The sequence below is a fragment of the Sebastes umbrosus genome, chromosome 22 (genome assembly GCF_015220745.1).
Source record: "Sebastes umbrosus isolate fSebUmb1 chromosome 22, fSebUmb1.pri, whole genome shotgun sequence".
NCBI lineage: Eukaryota > Metazoa > Chordata > Actinopteri > Perciformes > Sebastidae > Sebastes > Sebastes umbrosus.
In genome coordinates, this window is record NC_051290.1 from 11109794 (window position 1) to 11128084 (window position 18291).

Consider the following 18291-nt stretch of genomic DNA (forward strand, 5'->3'; position numbering starts at 1 on the left):
CCGCTCCATGGCCAGGTAAAAACTTGTATACTCATACGTGCCAGTGGTAAAGCTTGATTAAAAATAAAGTAATGGTGCTACAATTACTAATGTAACTCAACAAAATCCAATTCTTGTCAGCACGATCATTTTGATGTTCTGTCTTCACAAATCTTTCTTTTTTCCCACATCCTCAAATCCTGTCCCTCTAAACATCCGGGATATAAGCAGTTAGCTTTTAATAGCTACCAGAGACTGAATATAGGCACCTGACCGAATTAGCGCCAACTTCTAAGATTCACATAGCGGCAGCGAATGGAAACGTGCATCAATTTGCGTTTTCTTTTGCCAATTTTCTGTAAATTTGGTTGAAATTTGCTCTACGTTTGGATGGAAACCTGGCTAGTATCAAAAAACTGTTGGCATGCACTTTGTTTATCAAATTGCGTGAGATCAACTTCCACTTCAGACATCAAATATTAGAGGGCAATTAAAAAGCATAAAGGTAGAATTGCACAACACATGGACCTTGACTTGCTTTGATGTTGACTGATTAAGTCGTAATAAAATCCTGAACAACTGTCCGGATGCCATGAGGAAATAGGAGGTATTTATGCATTGCTTCCCACAAACAATTATTAACCTGGACTTTCTGAACTTTATTATAAATTCATATCTTCCCGCTGTCAGTAAACAGTCATTTCAATATATCTAAGAAGAACCTTCCAAGCTGAAGGATGGAGAGATTCTCAGTGATGATGGTTGTGTGTTTGCTTGCTGGTCTATCTGAGTGCAAGTCTGGATGTAAGGACAATCAGACCCAGATCACAATGCCAGACATTGTGACAACAAACTCACCAGCAACCCAGCCGAGCGGTGAACCAACCATCTACACAGTGCTGGAGGAGCTGGGGGCTCTGGAGAAAAAGCTTGCAACTACTGTGAGAGCTCTGGAGGAAACAAACAAAAAGCTGGAGGCCAGTGAGAAAAAACTGTCTGCGCTTGACAGCACGGTAACTGGACTATGTTCAGTGAATCAAGGTAATACAATATACTATACTAAACAATTGTTGTGTGAAGCTATACTTTGCTATACAAACCACCTGTTGTGAGCTGAATTATGCGCTTACACCAAAGTTGTGGTTGCACATAATTTCTTTTGGCAGAAAAAACCCTAATGTAATGAGTTAACCCTAAGAGAAACTAGAACCTAAGGAATCCATTGGTACCAACCATGTCATGCTAACATGTCGGAAAGGAAGCTAAAAGGAAAAACTGGCATGGCCATTTTCAAAGGGGTCCCTTGACCTATGACCCCAAGATAGGAAGATGAAAATGGGTTCTATGGGTATCCACGAGTCTCCCCTTTATAGACATGCCCAGCTTATGATAATCACATGCAGTTTTGGGCAAAAACCATACCGTTTTTTTCATGCAGTATAAATGTGTTATTTTTGCCTATTCTAAAAATGGTGTATTTGAATATTTCTGCATACTGGGGTCCCTAAACAGTCTTGAATTACATAAATTGGGTATCACTGTAAAGCTGAGACTTTTGTGGATCCAAAGAGCCCAACTGTATTCATGTGTGATGATGTTAGTCCCCATAGTAGCCATTTCATTGTAGTGAGACCCTTTTTTGAAACTTGACCTCACTGTATAAAATGACCTGTGGTGACCTCTAGGATACTCACAGCCTCATGAAACGTTACAACCACAAACTAGAGACATAGAGCATTCAGACGATGGATGGCTTTCCTAGGTATATTGACAATAAGGGGGTTTCTGAGCAGTTTACAGAACAGAAGTGCTCGCCATCTAATCGCCGAAAAATGCAGAAATCTTTGCAGAAATCTCAAAATGTCAGAAGTTTTATATACCAAATCACAGCATGGCTTTTTCTATGGTGTTCCTCAAGGTCTTGGTGTCTTAATGTGGTATTTTGGAGGTATTATTGATCATTCTTATCATTTTTAGATTGGTGAAAAATGGTTAAATTTAGCACCAAATCTGTGTAACAAATGGTATCAACCGAAAAATTGCTGCAACAACTTATGAGACATAATAGAGCATTGGAATGGCCATTTATTTCTGATTTATGACTAGAACAACTTGACACAGTGCTAAAGACCCCTAAAAAACACCTTAAAAAGACAAAAACGGGTCTATTAAGGGTCTCAGAGGGTTAACTGTGTTATGAATAAATCAAACGACATGACATCTCTAGGCTTCAAAATATGAGAAACCTTCTCTCGTACACTCTTGCTCAATGCATATCCCTTTGAAGCCATAAGCAGGATTTTCTTTTAAGGGGAGCTTCCCACTAAATTATTTTTGTTTTGCACTGCACACATCACATTGATATTTGTTGTCATATTATGCGAACACAATTATGCCAGCAATATACATACTTGTGTAATACATACATACTGGGGGCGGCTGTGGTTCAGTATTAGAGCAGGTTAAATGCAGAGGTTCGATTTTAGGTATGTATACTATACATGTGATGATTAAAATTAAGTTTAGTTTAGAAAAAAAAAAACTTTCTGCTAAAAAAAATTGCTTGTATGTGTCTGCTTGGATTTGAAAATGTGGATGTCACGCGTCATCAACGCATCATATCTTTGGGGTACAACACATGCACAGTAAAATCTGAAGCTGAGCCAATAGCGATGCACGACTGCAGCTCCAGTTAAACTGTGCATGTGTCATACTCCAGAGCTCAAAACCGTGTCCCAGCCTCTTTCAATAGGCCTTGGGTAACAGAGGGAGGAGGACTCAAACACAGACAATCAGGCAGATAAGAACAGTTCAGGTATTCATAGATATAATTAAGGTACATGAGCTTACCGGCATGGGTAGGAACAGGACAGGGAAAAGGTGCAGGCAGCAAGGCAAATATAGATTCCGGTTAGGTTCTGGTACAGGTTTTGGGGGCAATGACAATCTGGCAGCTGGATGGGGAAAAGAGGCTGCTATACTGACCTACCGGCTAATGAGGCAAATGGAGAACAGGTGATATGAATGGCAGGAAAAGGGTTTACTACAGGGCAGGAGGGAGTGGCTGGATTGAGGTGGAAAAGTCTGACGACATCTGGTGGACAGGTAGAGAATGGCAATGGCTAGAGGTAGGGATGGAGAGGCAGAGGTCCAATGTCCACACTCACAGACACTTTGAGGCGCGTTCTCGCAAAGTCCGTGACGGTTTAGGGCTGTCCCACTCTCAAATCATCAAGTCCTTGAGACATTTTCTTTATGAACACTTATCCCTGTAAGTCCCTGAGGGTTCAGGGCTTAAGGCCTTAGGAGGGACATCGGGATTGGGCCAGAATGTGACAGAAAGTTTAGTTTAGCATACATTCAGGCCAGGAGAATTATGTTCGTGGTACATTCACTTTCTTTCCCTGAGTTTATGCTTCAACTCTGGCTTAAATAATGTTTGTGGATACTCTATGTTTGAAAGCATGACCATGAAACTCTGATGTGCCATTTATTTTGAAGGAAATAAAAAAATTCTGAATAATGATGTATTCACGTTTATATCTCTCAGGACAGCCTCGGGTTGCATTTTCTACTGCAGAACCAATTGAAGATGGCACCATTGGTCCTCTAAATGTTCCTTACTCTCTTGTGTACAGACATGTTCTGTCCAACATTGGAGGACATTACAACCCAATCACAGGTCAGTATTTGGTGTGTACTTTTTTCCGTAAAGTACTGCCTGGTAACTCATTAATTATATTTCGTTGTTGTTGCAGGTTATTTTACAGCACCAGTGCAAGGAGTCTATTATTTCACCTTTTCTTCTTTGTACTGGGGTGGTGATGGAACCACTGGTGGCAGTTTGTACCGAAATAGTCAAAGACTGGTGTCATGGTATGGTCACGCTCCAAATCACCCCCTCTCTGGATCTAACAGCGCTATCTTGCACCTACAAGTTGGAGACCATGTCAACGTTCGTCTCTGGGAAAGTCAGAGGATCAGTGATAATGGAAATAAGTACTCTACATTCAGTGGATTTTTACTTTTCCCTGTGTGAAGTGTACGGAAAATATTGTGATTTCAAACAAATCAAACTTTTAATAAAGGTCAAAAGATTACAAAATATTGTGTGACTTTCTGCAGCTGTAAACACTTCATGTTCTATTTGTCAGTTAAATTTGGGAATGCAATTCTGTTTCATTTATTCTTATTTAAGGAAATGTGTAACATTTCGGGGATTAATTAGCAGAAATTGACTCAGTTGGATGCAATCTGCAACCACATCACTAGATGTCACCAAATCCTACACACTGTCCCTTTTACTGATATATGTTAGAGCATATTGGGAGCAATAATTCTTGTAAATTGTATACTTTTATAGATTAAGCAGTTTCCTTTTGAAAAACTATTTGAACATTATTTCTTTTTTGGTAGATACGTTGAAATGTGTGTATTCTGTACTTTGCTTTTACCACCATTTTCTGAAACCTTTGAATCATAATGAACCACCATCTGGAGCCGATCCCAGCCGACATTGGGCGAAGGCAGGGTACACCCTGGACAGGTCGCCAGTCCATCGCAGGGCTGACACATATAGACAGACAACCATTCACGCTCACATTCACACCTACGGGCAATTTAGAGTCCACAATTAACCTAACCTGCATGTCTTTGGACTGTGGGAGGAAACCGGAGTACCCGGAGAAAACCCACGCTAACACGGGGAGAACATGCAAACTCCACACAGAAGGGTCCCAAGCCGGATTCGAACCTGCAACCCTCTAGCTGTGAGGCGCCAGTGCTAACCACTGCACCACCATGCAGCCTATAATGAACCACAGAAATCATAATTTTAATGTGTTAAAAATGATTTGTAAATTATGATTTTTTTTTTTTTTTCATAATGAACCACAGAAATCATAATTTACAAATCATTTTTAATTATAAATCTTTTTACATTGTTAAGAAAGGTGTACTCCCTCTAAAATTGTTAATAAATGGCACGGTTACAAAAACAGACACTGCTCATTCGCTCCTGTATTCTCTGCCACCGTTCAAAGAAAAACCCTCTCTACTTTTATAATGTCTGAAATATCTTTACTTTGGATTCCTCTGTTACAAAATCGTCATCATTTAATTTGATTTTTTTAAATCAATATATTTACTACATATTTTTGGAAGTCTAGCATCAAAAATTGTACTTCCCAAATAACCAATTATCATGGTGCAGATGATTTAACCCCTGCTTGTTTGATGTTGGCTTATTCTTTTTTGCATGTATTGTGTATGTATGTGTATATATAGATATATAATATTTTACATAATATTCCATCAAAGTTAATTGGATAAATAATGCGCTAAAACTTAAGATGTATATCAATAAAAAAAAAAAATTAACCAAAAGAAATACTTCTCTCTTAAGTACTGTATCAATCAATGAGATCAAATAAATGAAAACACAATAACCCTTAAAGAACATCTTTGCCAAATTAACACACCGCTTATTAGGAGTTACATTACGATAACATAACATTTGCAAATACTGCTTTCAGATTTGGAAGATATTGAATATTTCAGGTTTTATATCACAATTTATATCACATATAAGTCAGAAAAATAGGATTTCTAAAAAAGAAAAGTATAATTTTGAGGCATGTTTCTGGGGTGCAGCTTTGTCCTTCAATACAAGGCTGACTATCTTGTCTATTTGTGACCACATCTGGTTGTTTTTGTTATACAATACTGTAAAAGGGCTTCTGTGTTGTTGGGAAATGAAAATGGCTGAAAATCTGCTCAGGAAAATACAAATTGAACATTAACAGAGAGTAAAAGTGTATGGCACATTCTAAGGTACAACTATTTTTGGTACTATTTAACCTGCAATCAGTTTTACTCATTTGAAGGTGATGAGGTATTCTGGGTAGGCCTGGTCATCGTGGAAGATCACAAACATGGCGGGCTGCTGCAGGTTGTTCACCAAACTGTCGAAGCAGTCGGTGGGGTCTGAGCCTCGGGCAGGGGTGCCTTTCATGGAAGAATTACCGAGTGTGTAACGGCCGGTCAGGACACGAGCCACGTACAGCCTCTTCAAGCCGGACGTGTCTGCTGGGGAAAATCCATTTGCTGAATAGTTTGCATTGACTGCAAAGTAAACTCCCTTTCCATACGCAGCAGCTATGATAGAAATACACAAGAAAAAGACACAACTTAAAGGAGTAGTTCAACACACTTTTCACTTTGTTACTGAAAGGTAGATGAGAGGATCGACACCACTCTCATGAAACTACAGCCCATAGACTGGATATATAGATGGACGACATGTCTCCACTTCTACAAAAGTGAAGTTAAAATATCCCGGCTAACATGGAGGGGGCGGGCTTTATGACCTGTACTGCAGCCAGCCACCAGGGGGCAATCAAGATGTTTTGGCTTCACTTTTGGGGAGCTGACATGTCGTCCATCTTTATATATAGTCTACAACCAGAAGCCGGTTAGCTTAGTTTGGCATGTGACAACATTCCTTACCATTTGCTCCAGCGTAGCTCCTGTTAAATCTGTCCCTTTCAATGCAGTCGCAGGACTCTGCTGATGTGCCGTGGTAGAGTTGCTTCTCCCCGAGTTCTGCTGGGCCATTCTTGGCAAGTATACGCTGCCTACTCAAAGCATAGGCGTGCCACAGGTAGAAGTTTTGCACACGCTCAATCTGAGATCAGAAAACAATCCATTACTTCTTCTGCACTGCAGGTTTTTAATGCTACCGTCATGTGAAACCTGTGTTTTTGTTTTATCATACTCACTTTGCGGATGTTGTATTTAGCCGTTTTGAGGAAGCCCTTGGCTACAGCCTGGTACTCCGTTGAGTTAGGCCGCAGCTCGACCTTTTTAAAGACTTCTCCGTGCATAGGTTCCCATTGTGTTGGCAACTCTAAGGCTAAAGTAGATGTCACATATACAGTATGAATATTATGGTTTGGGCATTTTTAACAAATTCAAAAAAAGAGGAGGGTTTTAACATAAGTTGCTGAAAACTAGAAAATGTGACATACTTGTTTCAGACTCGCTCCTTTTCACTTTGTACGTGATGCCCGTTAGCCAATTTGTGGCTTCTTGTTTCTTCAGGTTTACGGTCACCGTCATGCCGTCTGGTGCCGTCATTTCTACAGACACTTGCTTCTTCATGTGAGCCTCCTCCAGCATGTAGTTGTCATGCAGGCTCATCTCGTGCCACACTTTTTTTACATCCTGCATCGACCACTGGACATCGAGAGCCACCATTGCTTCTTCTTTATCTTGGAGGTCTTCGCAGAGTGACTTTTGAATTGCTCGGTTTAAAAGCTCAATGACGCTCAACACGTCCTCTTTTAGGCCTTTCAGCACATACACCTCTCTACCTGACCCCAACCGATCTCTAGCTTCAGCTCTGGCTGTGTTTCCTGCTCTGCTGTTGTTCACACCGTCAGAACTTTGACGTCTCCTGTGCTCCAGGCTTATTCCTAAGACTTTAACTTTGGCCTGCACTGCCTCCAGCTCCATCGCATCTAGCCTGGAAAAATCCTGCACATCCACCTCTCTCTCTACCAGCTGCTTCTGCAGGACGCCCTCCAAATCTCCCCTGATGGTCCTGATGGTGTCTGGACCACAACTAATCACAGTGATCACAGCCGGCGGTGGCTTTGAGGAGGTGAAGGTTTTGCTTTGAGGTGTTGAAGTTGTGGAGGTTCTTGAACACTTGTCTTGACACTTCTTGAGAATTTGTTTAGCTTTTTCTAAAAAAAAAAAAAAAAAAAAGAACAAATGTGGATGTTACACGTCATTACATCAATGATTTGAGGCCAGATGAGACAGCCTTCCCACTTAAAGCTTCAGCTTCAGAATGTTTTCGGCATCATTGGGCAAAAATTCTATAATAACCTTTCAGCATATTGTAATTCAAGTGTGCTGAGTGAAAACTAGAATTCTATACCTTATCATGGCTCTGTTTTCAGGCTTTAGAAAATCTAGCCCATGCCTCGAGACTCTGGCCAATCACAGGTCATTTCAGAGAGAGAGAGCGCTCCTATTGGCTGTTCATTCAACGGAGGTAGCTGTCAATCACTCACAAACTCCGATCAAAATATGAATCAATATTCTGTTAATGTAATGCCTATTTTCTCTCCTTAAATGTTTTCAAAAACATCTTGTAGTGTACTGTTTAGCTGTAAAATGAGAAAGTTTGCTCTGGCTGGTGGGCGGTGCTTGGTATTTCCTCAACTTATCTCAACACAGCTGCCGGGTCACAAACTTTCTCATTATCTAATCGTAAGGTCACAGTGACCTTGACCTTTGACAACCAAAATCTAATCAGTTCATCGTTGAGTCCGGGTGGACGTTTGTGCCAAATTTGAAGAAATTCGCTAAAGGCGTTCCTGAGATGCAATCATAATAATGGGACGGATGGATGGAAAACCTGAAAACATAATGCCTCCGGCCACGGTTGCGCTGTCGCAAAGGTATAAAAACAGAAATAAAACAATTATGTTGCCACAGCTTGTCTTTTTTTAACCACACGAGGTTGGCATTTGTGACTCTTCATTGGAGGACACATCTTGAAAACTATTGGTTGGATTGGCATGAAAGTCGCAACAGATATTCAAGGTCCCTAGAGCATAATTGCTAATACCTTTGGTAATCCCCAAAGTACAACATTTACAAACCATATAAATGAAAACAAACCTCTCAGGTTGAGGCGGTGAGCCACTGGTTGTCCCAAGCGGTTCTCCAGCTCTGATCTGTAAAAACATATTACAGGACAGGAAGTTTAAAAACACGCCCTGTAGACTGATCAAACAATGCAACTTTCCATTCCATTGTATGAGTGAGCTTTATATCTGACCTGAAAGCCTGGAAGACCGACGACTGGAGGATGACAATGCGGATGAGTGTGAGCGAATTTGGTTTCAAGCCCGTAATAGCTGAGGCCATGCCATCGAGCATGGCTTTACAAGCTTTGACGGAGTCCATACCAGCCATACCTGATGGGATATAAAGACAGTGATTGAGAATCCACATGGAAATGCCACCATTGATGCCACCTTTATTTTGTAAAAGCTTTGGTATTTTTCAACCTGGACCCTATTTTCACATGTTTTTGAATCTAAGCAACTAATAGGGACAACAATTTTTTAAACTTGAAGCGTCAATGTAACGTTACGTTCACCAAAAATGTGTAATGTCAGACACTTACAATAACAATCAGAGCCTGTCATGGCGAAAAGAAGCACTTTTAGTGGATGTAAATGACGGTGCCAACTTGCCCCAATAGCACTATATTGCAGCTCGTGAACAGCTGCCGTCTACAGCGCTCTCCCTCAATACTGGACCAGTTTCAGAAACTGTTGTCACTACTAGTCAGTTAGACACAAAAACATGGGAATATAGGCTCCAGGTTGAAAAATACAAAATGACCCTTAAACTTGATGTAAACCAGACATTTTTACCACATTTGGGTAGTTAAGACATATTAGGCGTTGACCATAATTAACAAATACAAATAAACACACACATGCACACAGTACAAACCAGTATTGATAGCTGGGAAGGCCGCTGAGTGGTAGCCTTTGCTCTCACACTGCTTCAGTATCTTTTTACAATTCTTCCGAAACATCTGAGGGTCACACTTAAAACTAGCATGAATGATTTCCCTGCAGCCAAGCAACCCGGGTCCTGTGGTGCACATGAGGTCTGCTGGAATGCCCACTGTCAAAAAACATAAAAACATTTGTGACTTAAAAAAATCATCATATTGGATATGTGTTGGGTGGTGAAAATGTATCAAAATGTAGCACACATTTTAACAAAATTTCCAGAAGGTCAGCAAAGGAAATGTGAATAATGCGTGTTTCCATCCTTTATTATTCTGTGAATATAAGGAGCTGCGCACGAATTCTCCAATCGGATGCCAGTAAACAATTGCAAAAGAGGAGAGTGCATGGTAATATTCCCCCCAAAACCTCTTAAAGGTACAGTGTGAGGATTTGACAGCATCTAGTGGTGTGGATGCAGATTGCAACCAACTGAGTACCCCTCACCTTTCCAAGACTGTGGCAACGTGAGCCGCAGAGTGCAAAACCGTTTTATACTCTGCGGCTCACGTTACCACAGTTTCACAAGCATGTCGGAGAACTACGGTAGCCTTCAGGTAACACACAAAAAACACAAAAGGCTCACTTTAGAGTCAGTGTTTGGTTTGTCCCTTCTGGGCTACTGTAGAAACATGGTGGGGCAACATGGTGGACTCAGTGAAGAGGACCCACTCCCTCTGTAGATAAGAAGGGCTCATTCTAAGCTAACGAAAACACAAAAATTCGTAGATTGAGGTGATTAGACGCTAATGATAACATAATTATGAATATTATATTCCATTTCTGCTAATAGATCCCTGAAAATGCTACACACTGTTCCTTTAAAAATATTTTTACAGTATTTTTTCAGCACCATCTTAAGGCTTACCTTGTGCTAACTGTGCTTGGACACTGGACCCTGCTGCAGTCAGAATAGCTTTAGACACACCTGTGGAGTTTGTGAACACACAGTTATTGTAGAATCTATTAATATAATGTATACAAAACTCCCCAAAATTACACCAGTCTGATTTGCTATGGTTCTCTGCATGTATGTTTAAAGTCAATTAATACATTTGGAAAATCAATCATACCAGCTTGGTTGGTAAAGTCAGTTGTGTTGATAATGGCATCAGTGCTCTCATGGATGATGTCACCGTGGACCATCTGAAGCTTGACTCCACCCAGCATGGCTGTGACCTCATTGTTAGTTGTGGAGACATGGCGATAAAAGGAGGCTAAAGTAATGCCAATGAAAAAGAAAGCATAATTATGGTTTAATATTTTCAACTGAATCTGCATTCATATTTTCATATTCACATTGAATCAAATCAAATGGCTCTGTATATATAAGGTTGATAATGCTGCAAAAGTGCTTTCTTGGATGCCCCTTTGGTAGATAAAACATGATGAAGTGCCCTCTAGGATGCCCTTACATAGAGAAAATACAATACAGTGCCCCCTAGGGCACCCTTAAATGGAGAAAACATGATACAGTGCCCTCTAGGTTGCCCTTAAATGGAGAAAACCCAATACAGTGCCCTCTAGGTTGCCCTTAAATGGAGAAAACCCATTACAGTGCCCTCTAGGGTGCCCTTAAATGGAGAAAACATAATACAGTGCCCTCTAGGTTGCCCTTAAATGGAGAAAACCCAATACAGTGCCCTCTAGGTTGCCCTTAAATGGAGAAAACCCAATACAGTGCCCTCTAGGGTGCCCTTAAATGGAGAAAACATGATTCAGTGCCCTCTAGGGTGCCTTTAAATGGAGAAAACATGATATAGTGCCCTCTAGGGTGCCCTTAAATGGAGAAAACATGATACAGTGCCCTCCAGGGTGCCCTTCCAGTAGAGCAAACATGATACAGTGACTAACCTTGGTCTGGGTTAGCATCGTTGGTGAATCCTCTGAGATGTATAGCTTCCTGGGCAGACTGGAAGGCCTGTAGTGACAAAGTGAAGGGTTTAATTTCAGTTCCACATGCAAAACAAAAAAAACTATTGCACTTCCTTTTTTGTTGCAAGGCACTGCTACTGCATGTTCTTTACCTTGCTAGATTCTTTGTCATTGGGGTGGATGACAATACGGACCAGGAAAGATGTTCTGCTGATTCGGTTCTGTTCAAATTCACGGACCTCCTCCAGTAGAACCTTGGATGCCATGTTGTGAGGAAACCGCAGGACTGCACCGGTCCCAAGCACAGGGAGAGCAACTGAACTAAAGCCTCTGATCTGACAGGAAGCCAGAAGTTTTCTGATGCAATGTTTCAGAGCCTAGAAGAGTTAACGATTATCAAGGTTACAACACCCCATAGTGAGGAGGAACAACGAAACGCAGACACAGAAAAGAGAAACCTGGTCGCACAAAAACCTACAAAAGACATATTTACTGAACACAATATTTCACCTGGACAGCTGTTCCATGTGGGTTATTGTCCCAGGGAATAAGGTTGAGGAAGAACACTCCTTTAGATCGAAGGGCAGGCAAGCCCTCCACTAGGACTGTGTCACCAGGCAGTGTTGCTCCACCTGCTTCATTATGAAACTTGGCAGTCAGCTGAGGTCCAACCATGTCTGACAAAGCGTTTCCAACACGGGTAGAGAGGGGATGATGGCCAACCATAGGGGATACCAGGCCATCCACCTAGGAGAATACAACAATCCAATTTCATCGAAGTTAGCACTTAAATGATCCTGATTATGGAGGACGGAATCTGTCAAAATTTAAAAAAAATAAATAAATAAATAAATAAAATGCCATTAAATGTATCAAAAATAACATTAAAAATAAATGTAGGCATTAATTAATTTAAAAATGTGACATAAATTGATATTTCTGTTTTAATTAGCTTTTTTATTTATTTACCTTTGTATTGATCTACTTTAATTTTACCTTTTATTTATTTGCATTTTTTCATTATTAAATTCATGTATTTATTTATGTGAAGCAGAATGCATAAAGAAATGTAAAAAGAAAATAATACATGAATAAATAAGTTTAATGAAATAAATAGGGGAAAATGCATGGAAAATCATGTAGAAATAAATAAATATATAAATGTAATAATGAATAAAAAAAAATGCAAAACTAAATTTAAAAGTTAATACAAATAAATAAATAGGAAAATAAAATAGAAGAGCACATAGATTGGGGAATTAATACAAATGTAAACAAATAAAGAAGCAAAGTAAAACAGAATGTCACATTTTGTTAATTAATTAATGTCTACATTTATTTCAAAATTATTTTTGGTACATTTGATAGCATATTTATTTATTTATCGAGTCATTTAATTTTTTTTTATTTTGGCAGTTTCCGTCCATCCTCCCGTTATCCCGAAAGTAGTTTCTGTAGCAATGGCTCTGCATACAAATAAACACCGGTACCCAGCAACTACATCAGATCCTGAATCAAGTAGCAAAATTTACATTCATACAACATCTCAGCAAAGTTTCTCACCTGCTGGGTCTCGATGGTTCCCTGAACAACCTCGACATGGACACCATCTTCAGGAGCTCCAGCTGTGGCTCCTCTTTGGAACCCCAGATCACTTGGTGCACTGTTTCCGGTACTTGTCCCTTGCAGAAGCCGGTCACATGCTTCCTGCATGGCCCTCACCACCTCTCCTCTGTTATCAATCAGGATGATTCTGCTCAGACTTCGCCCTCCCTGACTGCCAAACTCCTTAACAGCACTTACAATAGCCTCAGAGCACACAGTGACAGGAACCCCAAATAACCCTGAGCTGATACAGGGCATGGCTATAGACCTGAACTCCATCATCTCTGCTAAATCCAGAGCAGACCGAGCAGTTTTTTCCAGTAAGATCCTTTCTCTGCCACCTGATTTTCCACCTACAGGACCAACAGCATGCAGCAGTTTCTTGCATTTTAAGTTCCCCCCTGTGGTCACCACCACATCACCTGTAGCGATTTTTCCGGTCTGCTTTATCAAAGCTCTGCTCTCCTTCTGCACCTGAGGGCCACCTGCTTTACTCAGCGCAGCAGCAACCCCTCCACCGTGGTCCAGATCTTCATTGGCTGCGTTCACTACGGCATCAGCATCCTGTTTGGTGATGTCACCCTGACACACTAGCACCTGGAACCCATCACGAAGGCTGTAGGTAGCAACTGTTGTGCCTCCTGTACCAGATGCCAAAATCTGTCTAGTAGCATGAGGTTGTTCTTGGAGCTGTACGAGACACTTCTGAGAATGAGCAACACTTAAGATGTTGCCTCTTCCAGAGGGACTTTCGAAATACCTTATTGCTCCTGGCAGGTCAATGGTGACTCTATCCTGAACAATGGAGTCCAGAAATGGACCCAGCCTGTTTCTGACCTCAGTCACTTTGCCGGATGGGCCTTCCAGCGCCACCGTCGGCTGAAAGGAAGATGTTAAAGGATGGAAGGTAACCCCTGAATAGTCAAAATGATGCAGCTGAAGCAATTCTGGTAAGAGTTGTACCAGTTCTGGATAAGGGAGAATGACTTTGCCTTCTATGCTTGACTGGTCCAAAATAAACTGTATGACAGCTTCACTCAGCTCTTCAACCTCTTTGGTGTGGCCCAGTAGGCACACCGTGCTGTCTGAGCCAAACACCACATGAGCCCTGTATTGCCCTTGGTTCATCTCATTTGTCTTGGACTTAAGCTGTTCCCGAAGGTCAGATGGCACAGCGGAGCAGTTAGGAACATCAATCTTGACTTCCTTGAATTTCACCTGCAGTTTTTTTTCTGTATCATCCAGTTTATCAGTGGAAAGGGATAAGATACGTAGCTCTGTGTCTCGTAACTCTACTTCCAACTTGTCACCGTCAACCCCTAAAAAGTCACCTAGCACCCCTGGACCTCTATAAGCCTTCCTGAGGAAGGCCAGAAAATGTGTGCTCTTGTCAGAAACTGTCCTTTCTAAGACCAATTTCTCCTGATCAGAGATCCAATCTCCAGCTTTAAGTATCTCCTCCAGAGAACCTTCCAAAAGTAATTGACCTGCAGCTCCCTGCGTGACCTTCAATCCTGGAAAATCTCGCCCCAAACTGTGCTCAATCTCTTTCCAGAGGAGGCGAAGCTTGGCCTCACCCAGTCGACGAACGCTGGTTTGCTTCTCTCTTAAAGGAGACCCTCGTTTAAAATGCGAGCCCTCTACATCCATCAACCTGGCTTTCACCTGAGAACACTCCCCAACAACAACAGCCAGCCCAGCCTCGATGTACACCTTCACCTCATCTGTGGTCTGAGGAGAGCTGCAGGACTGACGCAAAGCTTTAACTTTGTGAGGGTCTGCCTCATAGTGCCACATGTAGCCATCAAAGACTTTGTCTACCTCTGCTTTCCAATTTCTAACTTCATCTGCAGAACCAAGTTGAGCTAAACAGCTAACTAAAACCCTCCCCTCCTCTGGAAACAGCTGAGCCGAGCAGGCAACAGAGGAGAGCTGTTTCTCTAGTTCTTTCCCAGCCTTGGGGCATTCCTTCAGGTAACGTAGAAGGTAAGAATCAGGTCGTAGCTCATATTCTTCATAACTTGTTTGCAGGCTTGAAGTAAGAACGTACTGCTGTCTCTGCTGTTGGAAAGCAGAACATCATATCAAGTTTGATTTTCAGTGCATGACAACAGTTTTAAAGAGTTGTTGATGTTCAATCCATAACAGTGTCTAATACACGCTAGAATCAGTGCTAGAAACAGCTGTTTGAGGCCCGCTAGAAACGGCTCTAGAAACAGCTGTTGATTGGGTTAATTTACCTAAACAAAAAATTATCCGCCAAGATACAGACGGCTCTTTCCCAATGTAAGTCTAATGGAAAAAGGTTTTTTTTCAGTGGCATCACGTCATTTGGCCACGACAAATTTGTTTCAAAGTCTGGCGCCCCTCCTGGGGGATTTCTCTACTAATAACAAACAGAGCTGTAAATGGTTCTAAAACAACAGTGCATGCATGTGATAGGTAAATGTCATAAAAAAAAGGTTATAAAAAATCTTATATTAGAATCCAAGTCACCCGGGAAACGGCCCCCCAACCCACCTGCTTCCGTTGTCTATGTTATTTTAGAAGACTTTCCACACTGACCTGTGACGGAGTTAAGTCCAGTTTTGGGCTAAGTGACTTGCTTGTAGTCGGGGTAGTGATGGGAGAGCAGGTGGAAGGTCCCGGGCTGTCTCGCACAGTCAGCACCAGAGGACCATCTGCGAACTTGAACACATGTTCAGCTCTCTGCAGGACTCTTTGCTGAGCTGAGAAAGGAAAAGAGACATTACCTTAGATAGATAGGCCTTTTGCCTTTCAGAACTAGTTTTCAGTTTTGTTGCCCCTCCATCCTCCACCATCTCTCCCTGCCTTTGTGTAGGTGTGTGTGTATTTAAATGTAATAAAAGTGCAAAATGGTCATTAATGACCACAAAGCAATGCAAAACTAGAAAGAAATGCAAAATGAACACAATGGAACTCAAAGCATCTACAATACTCAAAAAAATACCACAATGAGATGCAAAACAATCAGAAAGAGATGCAAAATAACTACAAGCAGACGCAAAATGGCATCAGAGTTACAAAATCAGTTGAAAATAGACACAAATTAACCACTAGGAGGTGCAAAACTACTACAAAGACATACAAAAGGAATACAAAGAGACAGAAAGCAACTACAAATTGATGCAAAATGGTCATTGATGACCACAAAGGAAAGCAGAACAACTAGGAAGAGACGCAAAACAGCCTCAGAGATGCAAAACGACCACAAAGAGACGCAAAGCATCTACAAAGAGACACAAAACAACTAGAGAGAGTTGCAAAATCACTACAAAGAGACACAAAACAATACAAAGAGGTGCAAAACAACTAAAGAGTTGTAAAAATCACTACAGAGGGACACAAAACAACACAAAGAGACACTAATCAACCACAAAGAGATGCAAAACAACTAGAAAAAGATGCAAACTCAAATACAAACAGACACAAAACAACCACAAAGAGATGCAAAACAACCACAAATACACACAAAAAAACCACAAAAAGACACAAAACAACCACAAAAAGATGCAAAACAACTAGAAAAAGATGCAAAATCAACTACAAACAGACACAAAACAACCACAAAAAGACACAAAACAACCAAAAAAAGATGCAAAACAACCACAGAGACACAAAACAACCACAAAGAGACAAAAACAACCAGATAGAGATGCAAAACAACCACAAAGAGACACAAAACAACCCAAAGAGATGCAAAACAACTAAAAAGAGTTGAAAAATCAATTAAAAGAAACACAAAACAACCACAAAAAGACACAAATCAACCACAAAGAGATGCAAAACAACTAGAAAAAGATGCAAAATCAACTACAAACAGACACAAAACAACCACAAAGAGACACAAAACAACCAAAAAAAGATGCAAAACAACCACAGAGACACAAAACAACCACAAAGAGACACAAACAACCGCAAAGAAATTCAACAACACAAAGACTTGCAAAATGCAACCAAAAAGAGATGCATTACTACACATTGGCACAAAACCACCACCACCACCACCACTTTTTATTATACGTCTGTGCACAGGAGCCCAGGCTGTGTCATAGTCCATCCATACTTTCAACCTGTGTGCAGTTTTATCATTTCAACTATCAAACTTTACAGCAGCTCTCTCTCTGTGCCATACCCTATGACTCTCCAGTAGAGGTGAAGATATCAGTGCAGTGACTTGCTGTGGTGCAGTGACTTGCTGGAATGAAGGCCTCGACATCTTTTTTTCATTTGTTGTTGATTCCTTTTGTTTTTATGAGATTTTCTCACAAATTATAGAGTTGACACACATATGAACTATTTACTATCAAAAATGTGAAACTAAAATGACATTGAAATTTAGACAGTGACAGTTCATATATAGACCTACAGTATGTTAAAAGGTTGGAAAAAAGTTTGGATGAGGCTCTGCAAGCAGTAATATTTGTCTCTTTCATTAAAAATAAATACAAAAAAAACAACAATAATCGATGATAAGATAAATGTTTTCCCAGTGCAGACATACTTTCACTTTCACCAGCGCAACACTGACGCACTTTAAAGAAAGCATCGACAAGGACCCACATTGAACAGATTTAAACATTTCTATTCTATAAACATTCATATCTCACCGTCTCGCTCATTAAAAGCGATGCTGTAAATTTGATCTTGTATGTTTGTTATCGATCCGCAGTCTCCTCCTCCTGACTTGCGACGGACATGGAAGTACTTCTCTATCGCCTTCCTTTGCTCTCCGTCCAGACTGGGACACTCGAAGAAGATAGGATACTGGTAAAGGTCCTCCATAGTGTGAACTCTTAATAATAAAGCTTATACTGCAGCAGCAGGCTGGTATAAGAGAATAAGAGCGCACTAAGCACCGGTCGAACCGCATTGAGCGCACCGCCTCGGTCTCATGCCACCAAGTGCATTAGTGATGTGTTGGTCGAAAACGAGTCGGTTCAAAGAGCTGGCTCTTTTGAAGGGACTGTTTGTAACTTTCAGAAATGCTTGTTAACAGCGACACCTGTGGCCGTTAAGTCAACGAAAGTCAGGGTCAGGCTCGCGCTTGTGCTCGCTCTAAATAGACATGACCGAGCATCGCTCAAAACAGTGAGGCGACACACGTCAGCTAAAAGCACAATATCACTCTATATTTCAGCTGCTTGGCAGTAATGTTAGCTGACCAGACTAAGGTCTCTCCATGAATCAATGCTGATCCTAGTGTCAA

The 18291-nt window shown here is 41.0% G+C and overlaps 2 protein-coding genes across 3 annotated transcripts; one reads left to right on the forward strand and one right to left on the reverse strand.

Annotated features, from left to right (window-relative positions):
- The first annotated feature begins 465 nt into the window (after positions 1-465).
- LOC119482159 (complement C1q-like protein 2) lies at positions 466-4252 on the forward strand. Its single transcript, XM_037759579.1, has 3 exons — positions 466-1020; positions 3530-3661; positions 3738-4252. Exons 1-3 carry the CDS (start codon positions 717-719, stop codon positions 4016-4018), a joined length of 717 nt encoding a protein of 238 aa, XP_037615507.1. The 5' UTR covers positions 466-716; the 3' UTR covers positions 4019-4252.
- A 626-nt stretch (positions 4253-4878) lies between these two features.
- On the reverse strand, positions 4879-17983 carry LOC119481338 (protein mono-ADP-ribosyltransferase PARP14-like). 2 transcript variants are annotated; one of them, XM_037758154.1, is made up of 15 exons: positions 17693-17983; positions 15627-15790; positions 13020-15119; positions 11967-12203; positions 11609-11833; positions 11436-11502; positions 10655-10798; positions 10450-10509; positions 9520-9696; positions 8834-8972; positions 8674-8729; positions 7008-7727; positions 6759-6892; positions 6487-6664; positions 4879-6135 (listed from the first exon to the last, which is right to left on the reverse strand). In XM_037758154.1, the coding sequence occupies exons 1-15, from the start codon at positions 17865-17867 to the stop codon at positions 5855-5857; spliced, it is 4857 nt and encodes a 1618-aa protein (XP_037614082.1). In that variant the 5' UTR covers positions 17868-17983; the 3' UTR covers positions 4879-5854. The 2 variants fall into 2 exon arrangements, with proteins under 2 accessions (XP_037614082.1, XP_037614081.1); XM_037758153.1 differs by having other exon boundaries at positions 13020-15122.
- Positions 17984-18291: the final 308 nt, after the last annotated feature.